This window comes from Schistocerca gregaria, chromosome 6 (assembly GCF_023897955.1).
Source record: "Schistocerca gregaria isolate iqSchGreg1 chromosome 6, iqSchGreg1.2, whole genome shotgun sequence".
Taxonomy (NCBI): Eukaryota; Metazoa; Arthropoda; class Insecta; order Orthoptera; family Acrididae; genus Schistocerca; species Schistocerca gregaria.
The window spans coordinates 84,046,244-84,071,497 of record NC_064925.1 but is presented as its reverse complement, the minus strand read 5'-3'; the positions used below and the strand labels follow the sequence as shown (position 1 = coordinate 84,071,497).

General features: G+C 43.7%; 1 protein-coding gene across 1 annotated transcript in view; it reads left to right on the top strand.

Moving 5' to 3' along the window:
* Nucleotides 1-25,254, top strand: part of LOC126278735 (neuropilin and tolloid-like protein 2) — a 958,390-nt gene that overhangs the window by 331,482 nt on the left and 601,654 nt on the right. The window contains exon 4 of the mRNA XM_049979012.1: nt 7,592-7,855. Coding sequence (XP_049834969.1) covers nt 7,592-7,855 — 264 coding nt within the window. The remainder of the gene's footprint in view (nt 1-7,591; nt 7,856-25,254) is intronic.

Here is a 25,254-nt window from a genome sequence, read left to right as displayed (position 1 = left end):
GAAATATCGTCCTTTACTGTATATCTGCATTGTCAGTTTTCCTCCTCGTGACTTGCAGTGACTCATTTGAACGGTCATTTATCCGAAACTATTCACTATAGAAGGCTGTGGTTTTGTTGTTGACAGTCTGCTCTACACCGTGTATTGTTTCCGTAGCTCTTGGTTTGAATGGAGCGAAGTGTTTCGTGAATAACTTCCTGTTTAGTGGGTTTTAGTTCGCTCAGCAAGCAGATATTGACAGCATTTTGGAGAAGAAATATGACAAAACCACGCGGAATATTCAAGAAGCGAAGAAACAAAGGTAACAGGTGTTACCGAAAATTTTTAGCTGATGAAACTTGTTTGAGTATAACACAAGGAACAACAAGCGACAACAGTGACAAGAGAAGTGCAGTGCCTATATCCCCTCCCCCCAGTTCTTCAAAATGGGAAGTTGACTTTAGAATTTACGAAGAGCTCAGTGTAGAAAAAGTCATGGGTACGAATATAATTGTGGTGTTCGATATTTTGGCTCGTGTTCTAAGTGAAGCAGTGAGTTGTTCTTTTTGTAGTGGTGCAGTAACACTGTCTGAAGATGAATCAGATAGAAAAGGAATTGTTTGTCATTTACGTATTCTCTAAATAGTTTCGCACATCAAGCAAGTGCAAAAACAACTTGTATACGAATCATGTAAGATTAGTATATGGACTGAGGTGCATTGGGAAGGGTGAGGCAGCTGGGAAAATGTTATGCAGCATCATGAATTTTCCAGGTCCTCCTACAGAGTATGAAAACTATACAAATGTCATTGATGATTGTGTAAAGTAAGTGGCTAAAGATTCCATGATATCTGCAACAGAAGAAGCAGTGGAAGCAAATGATGATTGCACTGATATCAGTATCGCCTTTGATGGTTCCTGGCAGAGATGAGGACACAAATCTAAAAATGGAGTTGCAGTGGCAACAAGTGTTGACACAGGAAAAGTCCTGGATCTTGGGATTTTGAAAAATATTGTCAAGGATGCACATGTGCTGGCGTGGGTAGAGAGAGAGTAGAAGCCCATACGCCAAACTGTGGTAAAAATTATGAGGGAACAAGTGGAGGGATGGAAGTGGCTGCTCCAGTAAATATTTTTCGGTGATCTGAGGAAGAAAGGGGAGTTAGGTACATTCAGTTCTTAGGTGATGGAGACAGCAAGTCATTCAAAGCAGTAGTGGACAGCAAACCTTACAGTGTGCCCATAACTAAATTAGAGTGTGTAGGCCATGTAAAAAAGAGAATGGGTGCACGTCTCAGGCAGTTGAAAATAGAACTTGGGAACGCAAAGCTATCAGATGGTAAAACAATAAAAGGTCCTGACAGACTATCTGACAAGGTGATAGATCAGTTTCAAAATCATTATGGCAACGCTATCAGGGACAACACCAATGATTTGCACAAGATCGTGAGAGCTGTGTGGGCTATCTACTATCATAAAATTTCAACTGATAACAACCCCGAACATTTTTTGTGTCCTCCTCCTCCTGAGACATGGTGCAAATATAGGAAATCTGAAACTGAAGGATCTCTGGAAGATTTTAAGCATAAAAACAGTGTGCCTCAAGCAGCAATGGAGGCTCTGAAGCCTATATTTAGAGATCTGGCCCATCCATATCTGTTGAAAAGGTGTTTGCAAAGGAAAACACAAAACGTCAATGAATCTTTCAATAATCTTTTCTGGACTCCCATACCAAACAGTGTATTTGTTGGGATGAAGACCCTACAGTTAGGAACATATGACACTGTAATCACATCTAATAATGGATGTAGTGGCAGACAGAGTACTTGAGAAGCTGAGAGTGATTTTGGGGAAGCATACAGTGGAAGGTCTCCACAAAATGGACATCAGAAGAGTGAAAAAAGATGAGGTTTCAGCAATACATATGACCAAAGAGGCAAGGAAAAGGAGAAGGAAGCTGTTAAGTGATAGAACTGGTGGTGAAGATGACGTAGAATATGGAACAGGGTGTTTTTAATAACATCATGTGACAATAAAGGTAAGGAATTTCATATGAAAACTTTAAACGTCCTTCTCTCAGTTTATACATTTTTCACTACAAATGCCCCGTTTTCAAGGAAAATATTCATCCCATTGCACAGAAACTTTTACAGGGTCGTGCACAACTATCCAGCAAGCCATGGATCTACAACCAAGAATATCCGCTCAGCTGAGCTATTTTTATGTATATTTATGTCAGCGAAATTTTGCAGAAATACAGGCATTGAGTAAAAAGTTTGTGAAACCTTTTGTTTTGATGCAAAATCTTCCATCGTAGATCAGTAGAATAAAGAGACTGTAGTTAATATAATGCAGAAATTTCAGTCCGTATCTACAACAGTCTCTGAGATAATGGGTCATTAACATTGGTGAATTAACATGGGCGAGATAGGGGCCTGGGTCTCTCCTTAACAATTTCAAAGCTTGGCGTAATTAGCTGATTTAAAGGCAAGGTTTCTAATTTTCCCAAAGATGTTACTTAACTAGAGAAAGAGCTAGGCAAGCTTATTGCCAAACCAAGGAACAAATTTAAATACGTATTAAAACAAATGCAGCACCTCAATTGCTTGCTATAATTTAAAGCAAAGAATTTAAATTACTTTATTAGAAAAAGTGCTAGACAAACTCTAATTACGTATTTAAAAATCAGTAAATCGAACGTCGATGCATCGTGCACTACACTCTTCAATTTAAGCAGGTCTTCCCGTTGTGTTACCTCGAGGTCATTGGAGCTAAATCGATGTCTTGTAATGAGTGCGGCAAATTTCACACAGGTTTGCTTAAATACGAATTTTGAAAGCGGGATAAGTTCGTACCATATCTAAAATTTTCACTATGTCTCTAATTCTGGAGTACAATTCTCCTGTAGACCCTACGTTAGTCACACTACAAGACCCATCTAACGTTGAGAGCGTTGCACAAACAACCGATAACTTGTTCCACGAGCTAACTCTGGAATACTGCCTTCGATGAGAAATACGGAGCAACTGCTTTGCTGAAAGTGCGATTCACTCGTGGAACAGAGCCAAACTAACACGCGCCGCTTGCAGACACTGCGACACTACGTAGTCCGCTTAGCTTCGTAGAACCCAACAGGTACCTATAACCACCCGTCCACAAATGACACGATGCATAGCAGTTAGCTGTATTGTGGCGCGAGGAAACGCTCACTATGCGGTCACCCTCTCTCTCCCTTTGTCACTGTCCGTACCTGCCTTCTTCCTCTGTCTGCATGTCTGTCATCTCTTGAGCGCCACAGTCCGCGCCCTTTGAAGACTAGTTTCTCTAATATCGGAACTGTCATTCAACTAGAGATATCTAACACTGAGCTGGAGCAACGTTGACCGCGGCATTGGTCAGGAATATGGGAGAAACTGTTTTACGAAAATGTCCGCTGGCCAGATTTCGTTGTGTTATGAGTAGGACCAGGTACTTACTAGGATTCTGTTTAAAACAAATGTTTTGTCCCCATCGTGATAATGAAAAAGTCCAGTCCTCCACTCGTTGAATCGTAGCAGCAGTGTAATTCGACACAATTCCGTACTGTAGCAGTATAAGTTGCACGTACAAGATTGAAGCGCAAATGAAATATCACTGACATATAACGAGAAAAGCAGTGGACCAATAATATACCGACCGCAGCACATATGTACGAGAGCTTTTCGGAAAGTAAGGTTCTATCGGTCGCGAAATGGAAATCACAGCGAAAATAAAAAATGTTTTATATGCAAGAGTTAGTTACACCTTCCAACTGCTTTTCTACACAATCGCAGCTCTAGCTGAGACTTTTGTCGTAGCATTGTACCAACTTTCAAATTTGATATCCATGTGTAACGTCTCGTTTTGTGGTGTTCAAATAATGTGTTACCCATTGCTAATGAATTTTCTTTAGAGAAACTAATTTCTCATTCCTAATCCAAATTTTCCTACTGAATCTTCATCTCTTCCTTCACCCACCACTGCATTCCAGTCTCCCATGATGATAATGCAGGCATTTCTACTTTCTTTCTCGATGAGTTCTTGTATTTTCTCATAATATTCCTTCACTTCCTCATCTCCATACTGGCTGGTTGGCATATATACCAGTATTAACACCAGATCTTTTGAACTACCCCTCAGTATCATCATCAGTCTACCATAAATATATTGTACCTTCATTACCTTATTTTGCCCTATCAATATTCCTACTCAGTTATCACCACTCTTCATTTCCACCGAGTGAAAGAGCTTTCTTTTCCACTTTCTATCTCCCCATTCTCTCCCCATCTTATTTCACACAAACCGAGGGTATTTAATCTGTTCCACTTCATCTCCTGTTTTGCATTCTGTAGCTTTCCTGCCATCAGTAGTGTCCTCACATTCCATGTTCCAATCCTTACCTTTCCTCCCTTGACTGTCCCTTTCTTCCTTTGAAATACGTCTACTATCAGTGTGTTTCCCTCCCAGAGATCCGAATGAGGGGAACTTTTAACTCTCGAATCTTTTACATGGAGAGACATATCATGTACTGTTCGGGAATGTAATGTGGTAGTTTCACATTATTTTTCACATAGGCAGTAGGATGCTCAGCCTAAAGTCAGCCGCTCAACATGATTCAGACGCTGTCTGTAGCCGCCCGTCTGGGGTTCAGTAGCTACTTGTACACTTTTTGTACCAAAAGAGAAAAAAGGTTCCAAGCATCTGAGATACTGATGTGGAGGAGAATGGGGAGAATAAGCTGCATGGAAAGAGTGAATAATGAAAAAGTATTGGAAAGGGTTGGTGAGAGATGATGTCTGCTGAAGGTTGTAAGAGAAAGAAAAAGAACTGGTTGGGACATTCTTTGAGAAGGGAGTGCTTGACAACAAATGCTTTGGAAGGATTGGTTTTTGGGAGAAGACTGAGAGGAAGAAGGAGATACAACTTGAGGGAAGAGGAAATTATGCAGACCTGAAGAGGATGGCAGAAGATTGGACAACCTTGAGAACTACCATACGAAAACCTGCCTTTTGGCAGAACACTGATGATGAGGATGATGTACCAACTTTCCAATAACCTCGTAACAGATGCAGCCGCCTAAGCTTACTACCAGCTCCCTATGTTGAGCCCTGAGGTAGCCAAGTCCGGGCTGTATGGTGGGTGACGAAACACTTCCCATTGGAAACGCTGCAGGAGTCTCCTCATTGCCCCTGCACCGTGCGGCCGAGGATTGTCATGAAGAAGGAATTGCATGACAGTGACGTTGTGTGGTCTGCATGAAATCAGGCGAAATCTCTCGCAGGCACTCATTCCTGGCGGGACACACCATTCTCTGGACTTCTTTATGCGCTCACTGTGCTATCAGAACCGAAAAGAGCGACGTGAAATGATTGATGGTTATACCAGAGGCACTGTCCAATACATCTTTGCGAAACTTCATTGGATTTTCACTGTGGTTTCCATTTCGCGATGGATCGCACTTCGCTTTCTGAATGTCCCTCTTATTTAACACATTTCCTTCCAGTACTGTGTACACGCAACATGAAGTTCGACTTCACAAAATGCAGTCAAAATGAGCTTAATAAACAAACCTCATTACGCAAGCGGTAGAAGGCATTTATAAGTTCTCTGTCTACGACTTTATATTTCACAGTTAATCTAAAATATAGTGAAAAAGTAGAGATTTCGAACAGCGTGTCAGCAACACTGGGAAGAAATCGGTTAGTCATAAATTCTAACTACACTCTATACACTATAGTAACAACCTACACTACTGGACAATGGTTTTGAATGTATGTACGAAGGGGAGTCGGAAAACAAGTTTCTCCTGTCAACTGTGGGCAGAGATGTATGATATGGACGAAAGACGACACATCAGGTAAACGTGACGCGGATTGTGACGGGGGATGAAACGTGGGTGCACCATTACGTGCCAGAATCGAAGGCCGCATCCATGGAGAAGAAACATCCGTCATCACCTGTCCGAAAGGAGTTCAGAAGCACTCCATCTGTAGGTAAAGTGCTACTCACCGTTTCCTGGGACGCCAAAGTAATTTTGCTGCTGGACTTTTTGGAGGATGCAACCGTCAATGCTGCACGGTACTGTACCACTCTGTCGAAATTGAAAGAAGTGATTCGGAAAAAGCGGGCTGGCCTTCTCAGATATGGGCTTCTGCTATTGGATGACAATGTGAGAACATACACGGCGACGGCAACGCAAAACCATCTTGCAACTCTTGGTTGGGAGCGCTTACACCATCTGCCCTACAGTGCAGATCTCGCACCAAGTGGCTTCCATCTGTTTCCTGCTTTGAAGAAGACTCTCGGCGGAAGGCGCTTTGGCAGCAATGCTGACGTAAAAAAAGCTATTCGACGCTTCTTCCGTTCGCAACGCAATGATTTTGTCCTGGAAGGCTTTTTGAAGCTTCGACAGCGGTATGACAAATGTCTCAATGTACTTTGGAAAATATGCAGAAAAATAAAGATATGTCTTTCCATTAATGTCTCATTCTCTTTTTTTCCTTTCACACAACTCTGACCACAGTCGACAGAGGAAAATTATTTCCCTTCTCCCCCACGTCTGTAGATGTAGACGAACAGCACGTGAAAAAATACACGTGGTTAAAAACGTATTGGATGCACCTTAGCCGGACGGAGTGGACGAGCGGTTCTAGGCGCTAGAGTCTACAGTCGCAGGTTCGAATCCTGCCTCGGGCATGGATGTGTGTGATGTCCTTAGGTTAGTTAGGTTTAAGTAGTTCTAAGTCTAGGGGACGGATGACCTCAGATGTTATGTCCCATAGTGCGTAGAGCCATTTGAACCATTTTTGATGCACCTTAAGACAGGCAACCTGTTAGATTCCCATGAGTAAAACGCAACTGAATATAGCGGCGTTCTTGAATTCGCACACTGCACAAGCCATATAAACGCATGGACGAAGGGTAAGAATTTCACTACCGCGTACGTAAACCCAACGTACCTTCCCCTGAGTTGACTGGAAGTATAACGAACGAAACTCCATGTTGTTGAGCAGATATACTATGTGTGTCTGCGAGAGATAAAGCATTCTGCCGTTTACTAGCCATTTTTTGTTTCTTAAAAGAAAACTACCTTCTTCAATAAACATCTGTAGATTACAGTAGAATCGTAAATAAACTGCCCTGTGATGTACCGTTTCATACCTCTTAGGGAAACTAAAGAATTACAGAAGTAGTGTAATTTTTCGGTTTCTGCCGACCTTTGTGGCACTCCATGTGCTCCCTATTGTTAAAACTGTGTTACAAAGCAATGTATACAATACTATTCACACTCATCGGATACCATATTCAAAAGTATAGCTTTCTGCCCCTCTTGGAGCGCTGCTGTCGCAGTGTACAACAAAAATGAGCGAGAGTGTCGTGACTGTATGTGTTAGTGTGTGACCTGGTTGCATACCTTAAGGTGCATACAGTGTTTTACGGAACAGTTTTATACGCACCTCCTGTAGGCTTCCCAATGTGAGGAAGCTCACACAGTGGTTTCGACAGGTGTCTAACTGTGCTGCCCAACTAAGTCATGTTACGTGATAACAGGGCAGAGCGTTGACGGTCACCTGGTATGTCCTCGTGTCCACAGCCGGTCCCGGCAACGTGATCCGGCTGGAGTTCCGCGAGATGTTCCGGCTGGAGCCGAGCGAGGGCTGCCAGTTCGACTTCCTGGAGGTGCGCGACGGCCGCTACGGCTACAACGACGTGCTGGACCGCTTCTGCGGGCACCGCGTACCGCCCAGCGGGGTCATGTCGTCGGGCCGCTACATGTACCTGCACTTCCGCTCCGACGACACCATCGAGTACGAGGGCTTCGCTGCCGTCTACATGGTGCTGCCCAGGCCCACGCAGAGTGAGTACCGACTACTGCTACCACTGCTATGTGAAACTCTTGGTTAAATCCGCAGGACAGAACAGGTAGTTGGAATGGTGGAAAGGGGCCAAAAATGAGCGGCTGTCAGTTACACTCGAACACATATAACTTTATTTAGTTGCCCAAACATTACAGCGCAGATTTCCGAGCTTAACCATCGAGTGAATTTGTCACACAATCTTATGCCTTAAGGGCACAAAACGGCTGAAGGCCCATGATTTAAAATAAATCTACAATAAATTTTCAAAATGCAGAAAACGCAAGGTTTTATCCTTAAATAATATTTCAAATGAGGCTGAAGGCCCAAACAATCTAAGACTTGACAAGTAAGGAATTTTAATTTTAAAACGGCTGAAGGCCCATGATTTAAAAACGGAACTACAATAAATTTTCAAAGGTAGAAGGCCCAAAGCCTTATCTTTAAATAATTTTAAAAAAGAAGGCTCAAGGCCCAAACAACCTAAGACTTAGCTAGTAAGGAATTTTAATTTTAAGACGGGTAATGGCTCATGTTTGAAGAATACAACTACTATAAATTTTCAAAAGGCAGAAGGCCCAAAGCTGTATCCAAATTATTTTAAATGAGGCTGAAGGCCCAAACAATAAAAGACCTGACAAGTAAGCAACATTCAATTTTAAAGCGGCTGAAGGACCATTATTTAAAACCCAACTAAAAGCATCCAAATTCAAACCATCGCCTATGAGCCATTAAAATACACAATCAAACGCTAATAAGACAAGGCAGTACAACCAGCAACGCTCAGAAGTTTCCGGGGGTCGGTCTGCACTTGAAATATTGACGTTAGCTTAGGGGAGACAGGTAGTCGGCCCAAGTATAACCGATCCGCCGGGAACCCAACCAAAATACAGTTAAACTCCACCGGATGGTGGCCCAACTTTCGCCAACTCGAACACTCGCTGTTGCTCACGGGAATATCCCCAACAGCCAACCTTGAAAACCAACGGCACAATGTGAACAGACTGGCTTAGGTGGTTAAACCACCACTCAACTTTGATGTCCTCTGTCGGTGAGCCACGAACCTCGCAGCAATCGGAACAGCTCCCACACACTCCGACACTGCATAGAGACTGCCAGCGAGCTCGGCCCATTGCGACGCTCGGAGACTTCCTGGCTGATCCACACCAACCGACCGACTCCTCAGAGCCAGTACGCCGACAACATTTAAAATAACTTGTCAGTAAAAATCACACAAACTACACACTGTTTCACGAGCACTTGCACGAAGAACTAGACAATGCTATCGGCAGTGACTGTACAATAACAGGGACGAATCACGAGTCGGCACACACAGCCAACCCATAAGTGATCTCCGGCCAAATACACGTCGCCCGGCAAGACGACGGACCGACGTCCAACCAAAGTCGTCCCCACTTCAGTCATGTGTCGGCAACCGGCGGGCGAGTCATGGCGGTCCGCACTTCACTGCTGCCGCGCCCCGACTGAACTTGTGCCGCGTGCCAACTCAGACACTGCCAGGAGCCAACTAACTGGCTGGTGCGTTCCCCAACTCACTGGTCGACACAGGACGACCTGGAAGTAATGGCAGTGCAGCAAAGATAATACTGCGGGGCTTATATCGATAAGTGGTGCTACTACCGCTCACGGCCAGGCAAGACAGCAACTCAGTGACACCAGTAATACAAATTGACATAACGAAGTGGCAGAAAGGTCAAAACAAAGTGTTTAAGTAATAGATAGCACGAATACAAGCCACGTAGGGCTCACTATGTTATGGCGTTACACGACGTACACATATACTCATGTCACCACCTTCGCAATAGCACTCTAAGGAAATAGAGAAGCGAATGAAAACGCAATGGCTTCAGAAAGTCCTTCATAGATTTCTGTAGGTGGCTAACGATGTCCCATAAATTACGAACCAGTGGTCTGTAAGTGTAGGAGAGATACACGATAGCATCCCAGATGTGTTACATCTGGTGCAGATTTGGCAACTTTTGTGCCTCTTCAAGCCACTGCACCACGGCTTTGTCACTGAGACATGGATAATTATCCTGCTGAAAAATGCCGTCGCTGTCGGGGAAGATATCAAGCGTTAATAGATGCAGATGATCAGATATAATATTGATGTAGTCCACACCTGCTGTGGGGCTTTTGATAACAATAGCCAGCGCAGGGTACGGTGGTCGACGCAGTCACTAGCTTTAGTCCAAAGTGATCGGTCGAGATGACAGAATCGAGGCGCTCGCCCTGAAATCTTTCCCAAACGATTTTTCAGGGTTGTTGTTGTTGCCGTATTCAGTCCAGTGACTGATGCAGCTCTCCATGCCACTCTATCCTGTGTAACCTTCTTCATCTCCCAGTATTTACTACAACCTACATCCTTCTGAATCTGCTTAGCGTATTCATCTCTTGGTCTTCTTTTACGATGTTTACCCTACACGCTGCCCTCCAATACTAAATTGGTGATCCCTTGATGCCACAGAATATGCCCTGCCAACCGATCCCTTCTTCTAGTCAAGTTGTGCCACAAATTTCTCTTCTCTCCAATTCTATTCAATACCTCCTCATTAGTTATGTGATCTACCCAGATAATCTTCAGCATTCTTCTGTAGCACCAATTTCGAAAGTGTCTATTCTCTTCTTGTCTAAACTATTCACCGTCCACGTTTCACTTGCATACATGGCTACACTCCATACAAATACTATCGGAAACGACTTCCTGACACTTAAATCTATACTCGATGTTAACATATTTCTCTTCGTCACAAATGTTTTCCTTGCCATTGCCAGTCTACTTTTTATATCCTCTCTCCTTCGACCATCATCAGTTATTTTGCTCCCCAAATAGCAAAACTCCTTTACAATTTTAAGCGTCTCATTTCCTAATCCAATTCCCGCAGCATCACCCGATTTAATTCGACTACATTCCATTATCCTCGTTGTGCTTTTGTTGATGTTCATCTTATATCCTCCTTTCAATACACTGTCCATTCCGTTCAGCTGCTCTTCGAGGTCCTTTGCTGTCTCTGACAGAATTACAATGTCATCGGCGAACCTCAAAGTTTTTATTTCTGCTCCGTATATATTAATTCGTACTCCGAATTTTTCTTTTGTTTCCTTTACTGCTTGCTCAGTATGCAGATGGAATAACATTGGGAATAGGCGACAACCTTGTCTCACTCCCTTCCCAACCACTGCTCCCCTTTCATGCCCCTCGACTCTTATAGCTGCCATCTGGTTTCTATACAAACTGTAAATATGCCTTCGCTCCCTGTACTTTAACCTGCCGCCTTCAGAATTTGAAAGAGAGTATTCCAGTCAACGTTGTCAAAATCTTTCTCTAAGTCTACAAATGATAGAAACATAAAAAGCTTCATTTTTGGTTTGCTTGTAGCTTCATATGCCAGGTTCATGATGATATATTCACAACATTCCTCATATTTCGTAAACGGTTTCAGACATCGAAATCAGATTGTGGCAAATGATAGGTTACAAAGAGAAGAGACTTTTGCCACATCATTATTATGTAAAACTTCAGTATCCACTATGTTATTCTACTAACTACCGACTTTTTCCGTGAAAGAATGTGATTTTTAAGAGTCATCGATAGCTGGTGTAACGAGAATGTTACCTTTTTTTGCAAAAACATAAGTGAAGACATTACACATTATTTTGTACCAAGAATGTTTTTTTCATAAGCTACTCACCTTAATTTTCCCATCATTTTGTTAATGGTCATAGTTCTTGTGATATTTATGTGGAATTACGACACTATGCGAAATTCGGAAGATTGGAACGAAAAATAGAGGTCCATATGCTTTTGCATTTGGTGCATATTTCATAATATATTGTTGAATATCAAATTCAGCTACCATATTGAATTTTTCTTTAGTCTTGGGTAGAGGCATCTACCTGTCACCATACTCGAGTAAACTGACGTGATGTTTCACACTTATTTGCTATCGGATCGCCCGAGCGGTAAGGCCAGAATGGAATATTCACAACATCCCTCATATTTCGTTAACAGTTTCATATCTCGAAATGAGATTGTGACAAATAATAGCCCGCAAAGAGGAGAGATCTTTCGCCACATTGTTATTATGTAAAACTTCATTATCTACTGTGTTATTCCACTAACTACAGACTTCCTCCCTGAAAGAACGTGATGTTTAAGGGTCATCGACAACTGGTGAAACGAGAAATGCTACGGGTTTTGGTACAATGTAAGTGAAGATATTACACTTTTTTTTGTACCAAGGATGTACTTTTTCATAATATACTGACCTTAATTTTCCTGAGTTCCTGTCTTAACAAATTTAATAAACTATTGCTTCATAATCTCTCCCAGTTGGGACTGCACGACATGTTAGTTAGGCGAAACTGTGTAAACTCCGCTGTGTTTTGGCAAAAGAAGCAAATTTTAACATGGGAGCCAGAGAAATGTGTAGAGTTACTAAAAACTCAACGCTCACGATGCTTCTCTGAAAGTTAGAAATGGTTAATGAGCCAGGCGAATATAAATCGCTGCATTCTAGGCGGAAATCTCTTTAGATGCTGTAAGTAGGCTGTTTATGTGTTCGTATGGTGGCAGCGCTGTGTAGCGCTTTGCATCAATAACTCTGACAGCGCTGTGCGCACTCTGTAAGACTCTGATTGTGGCTGGTCGGTCTCGCAGTTGGAGGTGGATAGCCAGCAGTGATGGAGGTTGGTTCAAAAAATGGTTCAAATGGCTCTGAGTACTATGGGACTTAAAATCAGTGGTCATCAGTCCCCTAGAACTTAGAACTACTTAAACCTAACTAACATAAGGACATCACACACATACATGCCCGAGACAGGATTCGAACCTGCGACCGTAGCAGTCGCGCGGTTCCGGACTGAGCGCCTAAACCGCTAGACCACCGAGGCCGGCAAAAAACTTAAGTACTGTATGTGATAGTTTATATGTCACCGGAAATCGTTTGCAGAAGGCGTAGCGTTCTCAAGATCAAGAACCGAGTTCACATTGCCACTTACATTATTTGTGTCGTCATCATGTTCGACCACGACCGGATATGAGACACAACAACTACAAACAGAGAAACCTAAGGGACCAGACGGAGCTGGAAATTTTCGTTGCTATACTACACCATACGGTAAAACAAATTAGATTTGAATGACAAACAGGGTAAATGGCAATGCGCCTTCTGCCTTAACTACGACGTCTGCCGATATGCTGCCGGCCGCTGTGGCCGTGCGGTTCTAGGCGCTGCAGTCCGGAACCGCGTGACTGCTACCGTCACAGGTTCGAATCCTGCCTCGGGCATGGACGTGTGTGATGTCCTTAGGTTAGTTAGGTTTAAGTAGTTCTAAATTCTAGGGGACTGATGACCTAAGATGTTAAGTCCCATACTGCTCAAAGCCATTTTGCCGCCATGCAGTCGGTCCCTGGTAGCTGTACGAAAATATAAAACCACCGTTATTTCTATAGTCGTTAATACGAAATGGATAGCAGAGAAATACTTCAGGTAATAAGGAGGTACTACAGCATTTGAGAGCACACTTACCAATTTAATTACCTTAGTCAGTATTGCTAACAATAGGCTCCGTACAGTTTTAATGTTCTGTCTTCGATATTTCATCATAGATGCACACACAAATTCTTACATAGCACTAAACAATAGTAATATTTTATAATAACTAATTAGTGTCTGTGGAATGCACCCCATACACGTCCGCCGTCTTTAAAAAAATATATCAGGACGGTGGTAAGAGAAGAGGATTACAATTCTTCAGCTGTCAACAAGTAAGAAACACAAAATATCGCTATCGATACAATTTATGAACAAATCGTATTCTGCTCCGTGACGCGTAAGATATTCTCTGAAATATCAGGTGGTCGCTGCTCAGCGACGATCTAAGAAATTTTTACACAAATTGTGTGGCTTTTATGAGCCTGCATGGTTAGATTATCGAATGTAAGTTTATTTAAGCTAATATTACACCCCATGTATACCTGACTGCAAAGAAGTTCAGCGGTCAACCGAGGTTCAGTTTCAGATTACGCCAGGAGGCGAAGAGGTAAATACTTAACCGTCACGTGGCACGGAAAACATAGGAAGAAGGAAGACACGTAGAGTTAGCATATGAACTTCAACTACATTAAACACAAGCTTGGCTTGGTAGTATAACCCATCAAGATACATGCAACAAGATTGGTCCACGTAAGGCGCTTAAGCATGCGGCATCCAAATAACTACGGAAGCGACTTGGTGATTTAATGCTCCACGTTCTGGTGAAATAATTGATGTCACGAATAATAACACATTGAACATGAAAAAATTACAAAATGCCAATAATTATAAAAACACAATCAAAACTCGACTGCAAGCTCCTGCAGTCGAATGACCAGACTCAGGAAAAAAGAAACAACTACTACAGGATGCTGAACCTAGTTAGATATAGAACGAGCAAGAAACAAACGCGCTCCTCACAACTGTCACGCTCACAGCGGCTGGCTGCAGGGGGGGGGGGGGGGGGGGGTGCAATATCTGTTTTCACGAATGCCACTTGGTCTCGGAATCGACCCTAAATTAGCTCACCGAGCATCCAAAGCCGCTCTGCGATGGCAAACAGTGGAAAAACTTGGAGCCGCAAGGAGATGTGTGGATGACGGTGACCCATCGCTCGCCTCCGTATCTACATCTTACATATACATCCACCTGACGGTGTGTGGCGGAGTGTACTTTGAGTACCTCTATCGGTTCTCCCTTCTATTCCAGTCTCGTATTGTTCGTGGAAACAGAGATTGTCGGTATGTCTCTGTGTGGGCTCTAATCTCTGATTTTTGCCTCATGGTCTCAACGCGAGATATACGTGGGAGAGAGCAAAATACTGCTTGACTCCTCGGTGAAGGTATGTTCTCGAAACTTCAACAAAAGCCCTTGCTGAACTACTGAGCGTCTCTCCTGCAGAGTCTTCCACTGGAGTTTATCTAACATCTCCATAACGCCACGATTACTAAATGATCCTGCAACGAAGCGCGCTGCTCTCCGTTGGATCTTCTCTGTCTATTCTATCAACCCTATCTGGTACGGATCCCACACTGGTGAGCAGTATTCAAGCAGTGGGTGAACACGTGTACTGTAACCTACTTCATTTGTTTTCGGATTGCATTTCCTTAGGATTCTTCCAATGAATCTCAATCTGGCATCTGCCTTACCGACCATCAACTTTACTTTTTGTATGTATTCGCAGCACATTACACTTGTCCACATTGAGATTCAATTGCCACTCCCTGCACCATGCGTCAATTCGTTGCAGATCCTCCTGCATTTAAGTAAAATTTTCCATTGTTACAACCTCTCAATATACTACAGCATCATCCACAAAAAGCCTCAGTGAACTTCCGATGTTGTCAACAAGGTCATTTATGTATATTGTGAATAGCAACGGTCCTACGACACTCCCCTGCGACACACCTGAAATCACTCTTACTTCAGAAGACTTCTCTCCATTTAGAATGACATGGTGCGTTCTGTTATCAAGGAACTCTTCAATCCAATCATACAAATGGTCTGACAGTCCATATGTGCATATTGTTCATTAAAAGACTGTGGGGAAGTGTATCGAACGCCTTGCAGAAGTCAAGAAACACGGCATCTACCTGGCAACCAGTGTCTAAGGCCCTCTGAGTCTCGTGGACGAATAGCGCGAGCTGGATTTCACACGATCGTCTTTTTCGAAACCCATGCTGATTCCTACAGAGTAGATTTCTAGTCTCCAGAAAAGTCATTATACTCGAACATAATACGTATTCCAATATTTTACAACTGATCGACGTTAGAGATAGTTCTGCACATTTGTTCGACGTCCTTTCTTGAAAAAGGGGCTGACCTGTGCACTTTTCCAATCTTTTGGAACGCTACACTCTTCTAGAGACCTACGGTACACCGCTGCATCAAGGAGGCAAGTTCTCTCACGTACTCTGTGTAAAATCTGTTCGGCCAGATTAGATTAGATTAGGTTAGATTAATACTTGTTCCATAGATCATGAATACGACACTTCGTAATGATGTGGAACGTGTCAGGTAATGATGTGGAACGTGTCAGGTGTGTCCGCTCTCCTCCCCGGTGCAGGTCCCTTGTGTCCGGAAGATGTTTAGCCGTGTCTGGAAGATGTTGGAAGTGCCACGAGTGGCAGGACAAAGAGCCGGCGCGCTGCCGGTGACTTTCAGCAGACTGGATCCACAAGTAATACTGATTCAATCGAGTAAAAGAAACAAAATAGTGTCATATAGCCTTGTTGGGTTGGAGATCCCCTAGAGAGGTCCAGCCATCTGAGCATGAAAGAATTCCGGTCTCTACGGTGTGTACGCGCGTGCGCGCGCGCGCTCGCGCCCGCGTGTGTGTGTGTGTTGAATTGTAGCAACAACTATTGTGTATAGTGTGGGGCCATGACGAGATACTGACAGTGGACAGTGTGAAATACGGCACACCAGCACAAAGCTAAGCTTCACGAATAGCACCAAGGTGGCCAGCTCATCTTAACGTCCCTACTTGGCGGAATGATCACTAGCATTAAAGTCACATGCCTTCAGTATGGTGGGTCACTGCAGAAAAATGTTTAATTTGTGATTCTTCATTTTCTCCCGGCGTATTTCTTGCTCGAACCGCCAACAGGTGTACACCTACATCTACATCTACATGACTACTCTGCAATTCACATTTAAGTGCTTGGCAGGGGGTTCATCGAACCACAATCATACTATCTCTCTACTATTCCACTCCCGAACAGCGAACGGGAAAAACGAACACCTAAACCTTTCTGTTCGAGCTCTGATTTCTCTTATTTTATTTTGATGATCATTCCTACCTATGTAGGTTGGGTTCAACAAAATATTTTCGCATTCGGAAGAGAAAGTTGGTGACTGAAATTTCGTAAAAAGGTCTCGCCGCGACGAAAAACGTCTATGCTGTAACGACTTCCATCCCAACTCGTGTATCATATCTGCCACACTCTCTCCCCTATAACGTGATAATACAAAACGAGCTGCCCTTTTTTGCACCCTTTCGATGTCCTCCGTCAATACCACCTGGTAAGGATCCCACACCGCGCAGCAATATTCTAACAGAGGACGAACGAGTGTAGTGTAAGCTGTCTCTTTAGTGGACTTGTTGCATCTTCTAAGTGTCCTGCCAATGAAACGCAACCTTTGGCTCCCCTTCCCCACAATATTATCTATGTGGTCCTTCCAACTGAAGTTGTTCGTAATTTTAACACCCAGGTACTTAGTTGAATTGACAGCCTTGAGAATTGTACTATTTATCGAGTAATTGAATTCCAACGGATTTGTTTTGGAACTCATGTGGATCATCTCACACTTTTCGTTATTTAGCGTCAACTGGCACTTGACACACCATACAGCAATCTTTTCTAAATCGCTTTGCAACTGATACTGGTCTTCGGATGACCTTACTAGACGGTAAATTACAGCATTATCCGCGAACAATCTAAGAGAACTGCTCAGATTGTCACCCAGGTCATTTATATAGATCAGGAACAGCAGAGGTCCCAGGACGCTTCCCTGGGGAACACCTGATATCACTTCAGTTTTACTTGATGATTTGCCGTCTATTACTACGAACTGCGACCTTCCTGACAGGAAATCACGAATCCAGTCGCACAACTGAGACGATACCCCATAGCTCCGCAGCTTGATTAGAAGTCGCTTGTGAGGAACGGTGTCAAAAGCTTTCCGGAAATCCTGAAATACGGAATCAACTTGAGATCCCTTGTCGATAGCGGCCATTACTTCGTGCGAATAAAGAGCTGGCTGCGTTGCAGAAGAACGATGTTTTCTGAAATCGTGCTGATTACGTATCAATAGATCGTTACGTTCCAGGTGATTCATAATGTTTGAATCCAGTATATGCTCCAAAACCCTACTGGAAACCGACGTCAGTGATACAGGACTGTAGTTAAATGGATTACTCCTACTACCCTTCTTGAACACTGGTGCGACCTGCGCAATTTTCCAATCTGTAGGTACAGATCTATCGGTGAGCGAGCGGTTGTATATGAGTGCTAAGTAGGGAGCTATAGTATCAGCGTAATCTGAAAGGAACCTAATCGGTATACAATCTGGACCTGAAGACTTGCCCGTATCAAGCGATTTGAGTTGCTTCGGAACCACTAAGGTATCTACTTCTAAGAAACTCATGCTAGCAGATGTTCGTGTTTCAAATTGTGGAATATTCCATTCGTCTTCCCTGGTGAAGGAATTTTGGAAAACTGCGTTCAATAACTCCGCTTTAGCGGCACAGTCGTCGATAACAGTACCATCGGCACTGCGCAGCGAAGGTATTGGCTGCGTCTTGCCGCTTGTGTACTTTATATACGACCAGAATTTCTTCGGATTTTCTACCAAATTTACTGCCGGACCATAGTGTCTAACAGGCACAATATTTCGGCGATCAGATTTGTCGCCATCGTCAGATGCGGTGACGAAGTGAGCGCCTGATGGCGAGTAGCCGTCTTAAATCCACTCCCCCTGCAGGGCGTTCTCTCTGCGGTCTGCGCCCGCAGCCGCGCATCGGCGGTCGCTGAGACGCTGGCGTCGGCGTCTGTGGTGGCGTCGGTGTAATTACTTCGTCCGCCCTGGTCGCTCGTTCGTTTTCTTTGCTGAGCGTCGTTTTAATTAAACTCAATGCTAGTTCCCATGCCTCAGCAGGCCATCGGTACTGAAGGTCGGGAATTCATTGCGCACTGAGGCGAATCAGTTATGTGAATACGTGGTGTCTATTCTTTCGGACATGTCCGAAAGAACAGACATCGCGCATTCATCTGATTTATCTAGTATGTTGCACATTATTGGCATATGTAACCTCACCAGCCACCAATCGACGCTGATTTTGAACGTAACGTGGAGGAGGCAGATAGGCAAATGTGTCATTGGTCAATCCTGGGTAGAAAGACAAATCCTGAGTAAATTCGAGATAGATAGTAGAATTATATATTAATACCTTCAGCTGCTGATGGGCATTGATATATATCAACGGGGACAGGTGAAAATGCGTGGCCCGACCGGGATTCAAACCCGGGATCTCCTGCTTACATGGCAGACGCTCTATCCATCTGAGCCACCGAGGATAGAGAGGACAGTGCGACTGCAGGGAGTATCTCGCGCACGCCCCCCGGGAGACTCACATTCTCATCTTACACGTCCACGCACTACATTTGTTGTGTCCCTACCCAACACACTCATTACTCGTGGAAGACAGTCTTACCAATTCCCGTAAGAGTTCGGGTAATGTGTGCATCCAGACAGAAGAAGAAGGTCATGGCCGGGATTGCCAGAACTATACAGAGTGGTCCATTGGTCGAAAAAACTACTAAGAACGAAACTTGTCTAGCTTGTAGGGGGAAACCAGATGGTGCTATGGTTGGCCCGCTAGATGGCGCTGCCATTGGTTCAAAAAGGTCTCTGAGCACTATTGGACTTAACTTCTGAGGTAATCAGTTCCCTGGAACTTAGAACTACTTAAACCTAAATAACCTAAGGACATCACACACACCCATGCCCGAGGCAGGATTCGAACCTGCGATCCTAGCGGTCGCGCGGTTCCAGACTGTAGGGCCTAGAACCGCTCGGCCACTCCGGCCGGCAGACACAGGTGAAACGGATATTAACTGGGTTTTTTTAAACTAGGAACCCCCATTTTTATGACATATTCGTGTAGTACGTAAAAAGAAATATCAATGTTTTAGTTGCAGCACTTTTTTCGCTTTGTGATAGATGTCGCTGCAGTAGTCACAAACATATGGCTCACAATTTCAGACGAATAGTTGGTAACAGGTAGGTTTTTAAAATTAAAGTACAGAACTTGGGTACATTTGAACAATTTATTTCGGTTGTTCCAGTGTTATACATGTTCCTTGGTGAACTTATCATTTCTGAGAACGCATGCTGTTACAGTGTGATTACCAGTAAATACCACATTAATGCAATAAATGCTCAAACTGTTGTCCGTCAACCTCACTGCATTTGGCAATAGATGTAACGGCATTCCTCTCCGAGTATTTCGCCTTCCGTAATGTTCGCACATGCATTGACAATGCGCTGACGCATGTTGTCAGGCGTTGTCGGTGGATCACGATAGCAAATATCCTTCAACTTTCTTCACAGAAAGAAATCCGGGGACGTCAGATCCGCTGCACGTGTGGGCCATGGTATGGTGCTTCGACGATCAATCCACCTGACATGAAATATGCTATTCAATGCCGCTTCAACCGCACGCCAGCTACGTGCCGGACATCCATCTTGTTGGAAGTACATCGCCATTCTGTCACGCAGTGAAACATCTTGTAGTAGAACATCACGTAGCAAATCATCATACATTGCACCATTTAGATTGCCATCGATAAAACGTGGAACAATTATCCTTCCTCCCATAATGCTGCACCATACATTAACCCGAGAAAGGTCGCTGGTGTTGTATTTGTCGCAACCATCGTGGATTTTCCGTTGCGCAGTAGTGGATATTATGCTGGTTTACGTTACCGCTGTTGGCGAATGACGCTTCGTCGCTAAATAGAACGCGTGCAAAAAATCTGTCATTATCACGTAATTTCTCTGGTGCCCAGCCGCGCGGGATTAGCCGACCGGTCTGTGGGCGCTGCAGTCATGGACTGTGCGGCTGGTCCCGGCGGAGGTTCTAGTACTCCTTCGGGTGTGTGTGTTTGTCCTTAGGATAATTTAGGTTAAGTAGTGTGTAAGCTTAGGGACTGATGACCTTAGCAGTCAAGTCCCATAAGATTTCACACGCATTTAAACACTGTGGGGTTCGCTCTGTTATTCAGTGGTTTGGTATTTAACTAATTTGTAAATGGAAATGACAACCTTATTTTATTACATTGAGTAATTACTAAATAATTTTTCTCCGGCTAAAGATTTGATCAAGTTGCTAAAGATCTCCAAGTTAACGTCGTGTTAAAGTTTTGTCTGTAAATTGTGTGTCACTAAATCACAGTTCATACAACAGATACTATACAAGTATGGATTATGATGGAAACAGTTATCTTTTGCAAAATGATCATTAAAACCACCGAATATCATCCGCGCACAACACTGACGTATGTTACCTGAAACAATATTCTTCGCAACTCGTGCGTAATTAATTTCGGCTCCATACATCAGCTAGAAAAGTTTGTTATAACGTTCGTGCTGTGAGCACTGTTTTTCAAGAATCAATCTGATTCGAATTATTTTCATTAAAATGAGTTCGGAACCACCGGTGCACATTTATTTTTACACATTTGTATTACGTTCGGCATTTATGTCTGCAGAGTTGCGTAATTTGAATTTGCCGCTGAGACAATTGTTAAGATGGCGGCAGACAATTGATAGAGACCAAATAAGTATTTTAACTGCATTTTAAACTTTACAGAAACTTTACTTTCGTATTGTGTACTATTTAGACTTCATCAAGCAAACATTTGATTTGTTTCTAAGGAAAACACAGACAAAAACGCGATAAAAATCGCTATCATCAATGGCTGTGCTCCTTGCAGCGGAAAGAAACAATTAACACAGATAATGCTTACTGAGAGAGGAATTTACAGTTATCATTGTCTTTGTATGATACACATCGATATGTCTAATTACATCATAGAATCTTATATAAATAATTAATTCACTATTTTTTCATATGTCGTATAGACAATGCTTATAACTGTTAGAGGCACAATTTCCTCTCGTCACACTGTAGCCAAAAATTTATCTCGTGGATGTTACAACACTCTCTTGCGTTCAGTGACAGAACTGTACAAGACGTTCAAAGTCGTCGCTATGCAATTCATGGTGCGTAGAAATATGGTACGGTTACAATCGATGTTGATGTAGCATTCTCAACACCGACGTTTTTGAGAATCCCGATTCTCGAACAATTTGTCTGCTACTGACGTGCGGATTAGCCGCGACAGCAGTTAAAACACCTACTTGGGCATCATCATTTGTTGCAGATCGTGGTTGTCGTTTCACATGTGGCTAAACACTTCCTGTTTCGTTAAAAAACGTAACTATCCTGCGAACAGTCCGGACACTTGAATGATGTCCAGGATACCGAGCAGGATACATAGCACACGCCCGTTGGACATTTTGATCACAATAGCCATACATTAACACGATATCGACCTATTCCGCAATTGGTAAACGATCCATTTTAACATGGGTATCACGAAGCAAATGCCGTCCGCACTGGCCGAATGTTACGTGATACCACGTACTTGTATATTTTGTGACTGTTACAGCGCCGTCCATCACAAAGCGAAAAATGTGGTCCAACTAAAACATTCATATTTCTTTACGTACTACAGGAATATGTAATATAACATTGGGGTTCCTTTAAAAAAAACGCAGATGATATCCGTTTGACCTATGGCAGCGCCATCTAGTGGGCCAACCATAGCGCCATCTGGTTTCCCCTTCAAGCTAGACGAGTTTCGTTCTTCGTAGTTTCCTCGTTTGATGTTTTTTTTTTGGAGATACTTGGCCCGGTCACTATCATTGGACCATTCTCTCCGTGTCCAAACCACGTTTCATTCTGATCTCTGCAATTGAAGTAGCGTGCGACTGACGTTATTTGTTAACATGAGTCATGTGGTCAATAGTAGCCAGAAGGACTATTCTTTTATGGTTAAAGAAACAGTAATCGGAGTGTACGAATTGCTGCCTACGTCGGACGGAAGTATCCGCGTGTGAACATTGCTCCCAACCCCAAGGGAATTGTTCTTAGCGTAAGTTAGTGTACGTTGGTTTAAGTAGTGTGTACGTCTAGGGAATGATGTCCTCAGCAGCTTGGTCCCTTAGGAATTCGCACAGATTTGGAACATTTGATTTGCAGGGTACCATGCTTAAACTCGGTGACTACCGTGTGTCCGCCAGCGGTCATAAAAGCCTCAGACCTAACACCTTGTCTTGGGCATTAATAATCACTTCAGCTGTATTTTGGTCTTGTGTTATTGTGCGGCTACCGGTTTCGTGGCGTTAAAGCCATATCTTGAGGTGATAAATGATTAAAACATTAGAGCGGAAAAGCTCGGAATCTTGAAACTTCCTGGCAGATTAAAACTGTGTGCCGGACTGAGACTCGAACGCGGGACCTTTGCCTTTCGCGGCCAAGTGCTCTACCAACTGAGGTTCGCAGGAGAGCTTCCGTAAAATTTGGAAGGTAGGAGACGAGGTACTGGTAGAAGTAAAGCTGTGAGGACGGAGCCTGAGTCGTGCTTGGGTAGCTCAGTTTGTACAGCACTTGCCCGCGAAAGGCAAAGATCCCGAGTTCGAGTCTCGGTCGGTGCATGCAGTTTTAATCTGTCAGGAAGTTTCATATCAGCGCACACTCAAACTGCATGAGTGGAAATCTCATTCTGGCAGCTCGGAATCATGTTTGCCAAACTTCGTTGTCTATCAAATACAAAATCTACAAGGTTGTCTGCTAACGCCGTGTGCCTGGCTTGACGGTGAGACATCCATCACTAAGCCCGTGGCACTCGACGTTTCGAGTAGCCCCTCTCGAGATAATATTCCACACATAATGGAATCCCTATATTTGTTGCGACAATTTCAAAAGTTTGTGTCTGCGGCTTGGTTCCAAACACGGGAAAAACTGACTCAATAACAGATGTTTCTACCTCCCTTTCCAACATGTGCGCGTGGCGTAGGAACATTCTTACTATGTAATTCAAAATTACAGAGATCTAAACTTCCTTTCCGCAGGAGAATCGCAACTGCCATAAAAGGAGACTTCTCAAAAAGTGACATTCCAGATGCACTAGCAGGCGGATTTTTGGATGCTTTCCGTGATAGATTTCATTGGAGCTTTGACCACAGATTATTCATTGATTTCATCTCCTGCACTCTGAGACCTATCCATTTCGCTTTCTCTCTCCAGTTAGCTCCGAACATTTTTGGTATGGCCCATATTTCTCATCCACAACTGATTTCGTTTCGTCCTAACACAGTAAACACTGATGATTTAGACGGTTGCGAATTCTTCGTACTCTAATGTAGTGAATTTTGACTTATTAAGTCCCGCTATCCTTCAAGTTACAAACTTTTCAGTTCATGCTGGATGATGTAGTCCCAGCCACCAACGATGGCTCTTTGCGCATGTCGTGGCACAGGCGGAGATTGGATTGTTGATGATTCCAAACGATAGTTGCGGTACACGCATGCGCGTGCTGTCTGCTTGAAAAAAGCGTATATCCTGCAAATTATGTCTCTCGCTTGCTGCTACAGGGTTTATTACTTACCACCACCGTCGGCGATGACAAATCGCGTCAAATGGAAGAAAAGTTCACTAAACAAATCGCTGCGGTCACCTTAAATGCTCGCATTAGTTACCACATTAACAGCAGAGCTCTCAAAATGCTTCACGATGTTACTGAACGGTCTTTGGCTTTAGGAGAATGCCTGATGTAGGTGTGCAGAACAAGACTAAACTCCAGCGCCATCGTTCATGACTCCAGCTATAGTGAGGACGCTAACATCATATGAGTAGCCTTGTACCACTGAGAGTCCATTGCCAAAACTGTTAATTCAGGCGGGGAAAAAAGAGTTTCCCATACAACGTCATAAGACTTGGCGTGTGAATTCTCTATGTAGGTGGACTGATTTTATAAGGGCGATCTTAATTTTTATCGTAGTACTTGATGACTATAGAGACAACTCATTGTAGTAGTAGTGGTGGTGGTAGTAGTAGTGGTAGTGTGGTAGTGGTAGTGTGGTAGTCGTAGTGGTAGAAGTAGTAGTAGCAGCAGCAGCAGTAACAACAATAGTAATACACTCCTGGAAATTGAAATAAGAACACCGTGAATTCATTGTCCCAGGAAGGGGAAACTTTATTGACACATTCCTGGGGTCAGATACATCACATGATCACACTGACAGAACCACAGGCACATAGACACAGGCAACAGAGCATGCACAATGTCGGCACTAGTACAGTGTATATCCACCTTTCGCAGCAATGCGGGTTGCTATTCTCCCATGGAAACGATCGTAGACATGCTGGATGTAGTCCTATGGAACGGCTTGCCATGCCATTTCCACCTGGCGCCTCAGTTGGACCAGCGTTCGTGCTGGACGTGCAGACCGCGTGAGACGACGCTTCATCCAGTCCCAAACATGCTCAATGGGGGACAGATCCGGAGATCTTGCTGGCCAGGGTGGCACGGGATACATGCGGACGTGCATTGTCCTGTTGGAACAGCAAGTTCCCTTGCCGGTCTAGGAATGGTAGAACGATGGGTTCGATGACGGTTTGGATGTACCGTGCACTATTCAGTGTCCCCTCGACGATCACCAGAGGTGTACGGCCAGTGTAGGAGATCGCTCCCCACACCATGATGCCGGGT